The sequence below is a fragment of the Dendrobium catenatum genome, unplaced genomic scaffold, assembly GCF_001605985.2.
Source record: "Dendrobium catenatum unplaced genomic scaffold, ASM160598v2 fragScaff_scaffold_476, whole genome shotgun sequence".
NCBI classification, from domain to species: Eukaryota; Viridiplantae; Streptophyta; class Magnoliopsida; order Asparagales; family Orchidaceae; genus Dendrobium; species Dendrobium catenatum.
The window spans coordinates 1-3,264 of record NW_021318938.1 but is presented as its reverse complement, the minus strand read 5'-3'; the positions used below and the strand labels follow the sequence as shown (position 1 = coordinate 3,264).

The following is a 3,264-nucleotide window of genomic DNA, read 5'->3' as shown; positions in this document are numbered from 1 at the left end:
GGCGCGGGTGAGGGGGTCCAGGCGGAGCTGGGAGAGGAGATTTTGGGATTTTGGCTGCAGGGGGTGGACGGGTGTAGGGAGGGATTAGTATGGAAGAGAATAATCAGCAACTTACAGGGAAAACCAAGAGCTCGCCGGGGCGTGCTGTTGGGTATTGCGGTCGGAGCCTCACCTAGGTCTCCTCTCTCTTTTCTCTCAAGCTCTCAAGCATGAAGACAAAAGGAATTTCAGAAAATTTTCTTTAATCAATCATTAACCTCATACATCAAGAAAAGACCCCTTTATACAAGGTCTCAAAACATGAAAGAAAAGAAAAGACTCATATGCCCCTTGGGCTACAATAAACACGACGCCTACATAAGGGGGAAATCGTCACTCGTACATGAAATAAAAGATACACAAAATAAAATAACATAAGACAACATGATAAAATCAAAAATATAAACTCCCAATCGTAGCCGTCGATCTACGATTCCTTCGCCGATAAACCTGCCTAAAATGTCTGTCGATGACCTCATCAATATGTTTTTCTTCACGACAAATAACCATATTGCGCTAAGTCAGGAAAAAAAAAATTGCGCTAAGTCAGTTTTTCCTTTGTTGGAGAAAGGATAGTTTCAGAGTCAATGCAATTGCCCATTATGATATTTTCTGTTTTGATAAATGAGTTGACAACCTATTTCGGATCCCTTGCTAAGCAGCCATGTGTTGTTATTATCTCTTTTTATTCTTAGCCATATTCTTTTGCACTGAAGCGCAAGGAAAGCATTTACTTTTAAATCTAAAATCCTTAAGAATATGTAATGTAACCTCGTGGAGCTCACGCATTCCTCATGGATGCTTAGATTGTATGATTCCTTATTATTGGCGTATGTGATCATGTTGGCATGGTAATGCTATTTATGTTTGCAGGACATTTTCTATTTTACGAATGGTTCTAAAAATAGCTTGGCACTGTATACAATTCTGTTTACTGACAGTTCTCTTTTAAAATAGTTCATTTTCATATTTAATTTCTTTATATTTTTTTGCTTTACTGTTATGGATGGAGCAAGAGAGGTCACACCAACAATTTTGAAGGAACTAACTGGCTTGGAAGGTAAAGTCTGTCCTATACTGTCTAGCTGTCACTACCAAATTAATTACAAGGGATTAAGTCTATAAGCCATTGCCTTGCAACCTCAACATAACAAATAAATGAAAATACATTTTATTCCAATGAAACAATTCATTGTGAAAATTAAGCTAAATTGAATCAAAGATTGACTCCATGCCAAATCATATGAACTAACCTAAATCTAGGAAGTAAAAATATATCCCTCTCTCTATTACAATCTTTGCATGTTCTTAATTACATAAATAACCAATAAAATATAAACCAATGAATACAAATATAAAAATTTATGCTCAAATCATTGCTTGATATGATGCTTTTGATGAAATAAATAAACATGAAGATTTTTATCACATGGACTTAATATTGATCCTCGATATGATCCTATTATTATTGGTAAGTCTTTGGTCATTCCCCAACTACTAATTGCTTAGCACTATATATATAACTTCAGCATAATTTTGCCGCACACATTTATGTCTTATTCAACAATAATTCAATCATTGTGGAACTTGTTCATATGCCTTCTTAAGGATAATAAAAACCCTATTGGGAACCTTTATTTGCTCTCTATATATTTTTTATTAATTTTCTTAACATAAAAATCACGTTCATGGCAGTTCTTCTTGGTGTGAAATCAATTTGATTATTTCAGGTTGACTTAATATTTCATAGTCTATCTTCATTACTTTCCTACCTAGCTTTTTTGTTTTCCCTTTTTTTGCAGTTCTTTATAATTATTTTTATTATACGCGTGTCATTTTTTGTTATAATATTATTATCATTTTTAATTCTCATGTAGGTCTAAAGCTTTGCTTTTGCATGTCTTCTCAAAGCTATCTTTGCTTTATTTTTTTAGTTCAGAATGCTCATTATTTGGTTTATTATGTTATTCTAAATAAATTTTTACGCTCTTTTACCTTTTTGAATATAACCATTGTACTCCTTTTGCGAGCAATAATTTAAATCGCTAAGTGATCTATTTGTCATTTGTACAGCTTCGAAGCTTGCACCTAAGAAGTGGGGTCTTTCCGGAACTTCTAGGATTATGTTGCTTGGAATTTTAGGTGGCGCTAATCTTCTGATCTCTCAAGGAATAGACATAAGGCCTAATATTGCAGCGATATTAGGTTTGGCTGCTATTGACGCTGTTTTTCTTGGGGGAACTTGTCTTGCACAAATATTATGCTTTTGGCCTCCTTACAGGAGCAGAGTTCTTGTTCATGAAGCAGGGCATGTTCTAGCAGGTGACTTCTTAAGCTAGATATACAATCCCAACCATTTTATAACATATGCGTATTTGACCTCTTGGTGACAGAAATATGTGCAGCAGTCCATGAATTTTAAATCAATATTCTTTGTTGAAATAGTGAGTTTAAGGTTTCGTTTGGGACGGCTTTATTACTGCATCATAAAGCAGCTTTTCAGTAAAAAGTTTTAAAATTTTGAACTAGAAAGCTGTCTTAAGAAACAATAAAAAAGCCGCTCCAAACAAAGCCTAAATGACTAATTTAATTTAATTTTACCTTCAATTATTCCAGCATATCTGATGGGATGCCCTATAAGAGGGGTAATTTTGGACCCCATTGTGGCAATGAAGATGGGCATCCAAGGCTAGGTATTATATTATACGTAGATTTACTAATAGCCTTTTTCTTTTTCTGTGGTATTAGGACAATCTTCTCTACGTTGGAAAGTCGGATCTTTTTTCCATGCTTCTCTTTTATCAATTCTCAATACGGATTTATCTAAGAAATATGAGCACATGCATTTTACAATTAACAATTCCTAGTTTCTTACTTAGCTCTGATGAAAAATAGAAGAAAATTTTATTTGGTCATCGCCATGACTCAACCCCTTATCAAAAGAAACAAAAAATTGAATTTCTCATCAATGTAGCATGGGAAAAAAAAAATCTAACACAATTGCTTTATCATTTTCATTATTATTTTCCTTCTTATAATTGCTTCAGCATAAACGGAACCTGTTTGTGAAAGATTGGTTGTAAGACTACCGTACAGTGGATTAAATCTTCACATTCGCACAGGCGGGTACTCAATTTTGGGATGAGAAGTTAGAAAAAGAGTTGGCAGAAGGTCGACTTAGTAGCACAGCTTATGACAGGTAAAATATGTGAAGGTTGGAAAAGT

The 3,264-nt window shown here is 34.3% G+C and overlaps 1 protein-coding gene across 1 annotated transcript; it reads left to right on the top strand.

Moving 5' to 3' along the window:
- Positions 1-683: 683 nt before the first annotated feature.
- Positions 684-3,246, top strand: LOC110098380. Its single transcript, XM_028694402.1, has 3 exons — positions 684-1,099; positions 2,113-2,361; positions 2,656-3,246. Exons 1-3 carry the CDS (start codon positions 1,042-1,044, stop codon positions 2,730-2,732), a joined length of 384 nt encoding a protein of 127 aa, XP_028550235.1. The 5' UTR covers positions 684-1,041; the 3' UTR covers positions 2,733-3,246.
- The last annotated feature ends 18 nt before the right edge of the window (positions 3,247-3,264 follow it).

Excerpts from the sequence above, each read along its gene's own strand:
- LOC110098380 (XM_028694402.1), top strand. The coding sequence starts at position 1,042 with ATGGATGGAGCAAGAGAGGTCACACCAACAATTTTGAAGGAACTAACT. Across the intron at positions 1,100-2,112 it reads GGAACTAACTGGCTTGGAAG|CTTCGAAGCTTGCACCTAAG; the intron begins GTAAAGTCTGTC and ends TCATTTGTACAG. Across the intron at positions 2,362-2,655 it reads AGCAGGGCATGTTCTAGCAG|CATATCTGATGGGATGCCCT; the intron begins GTGACTTCTTAA and ends CAATTATTCCAG.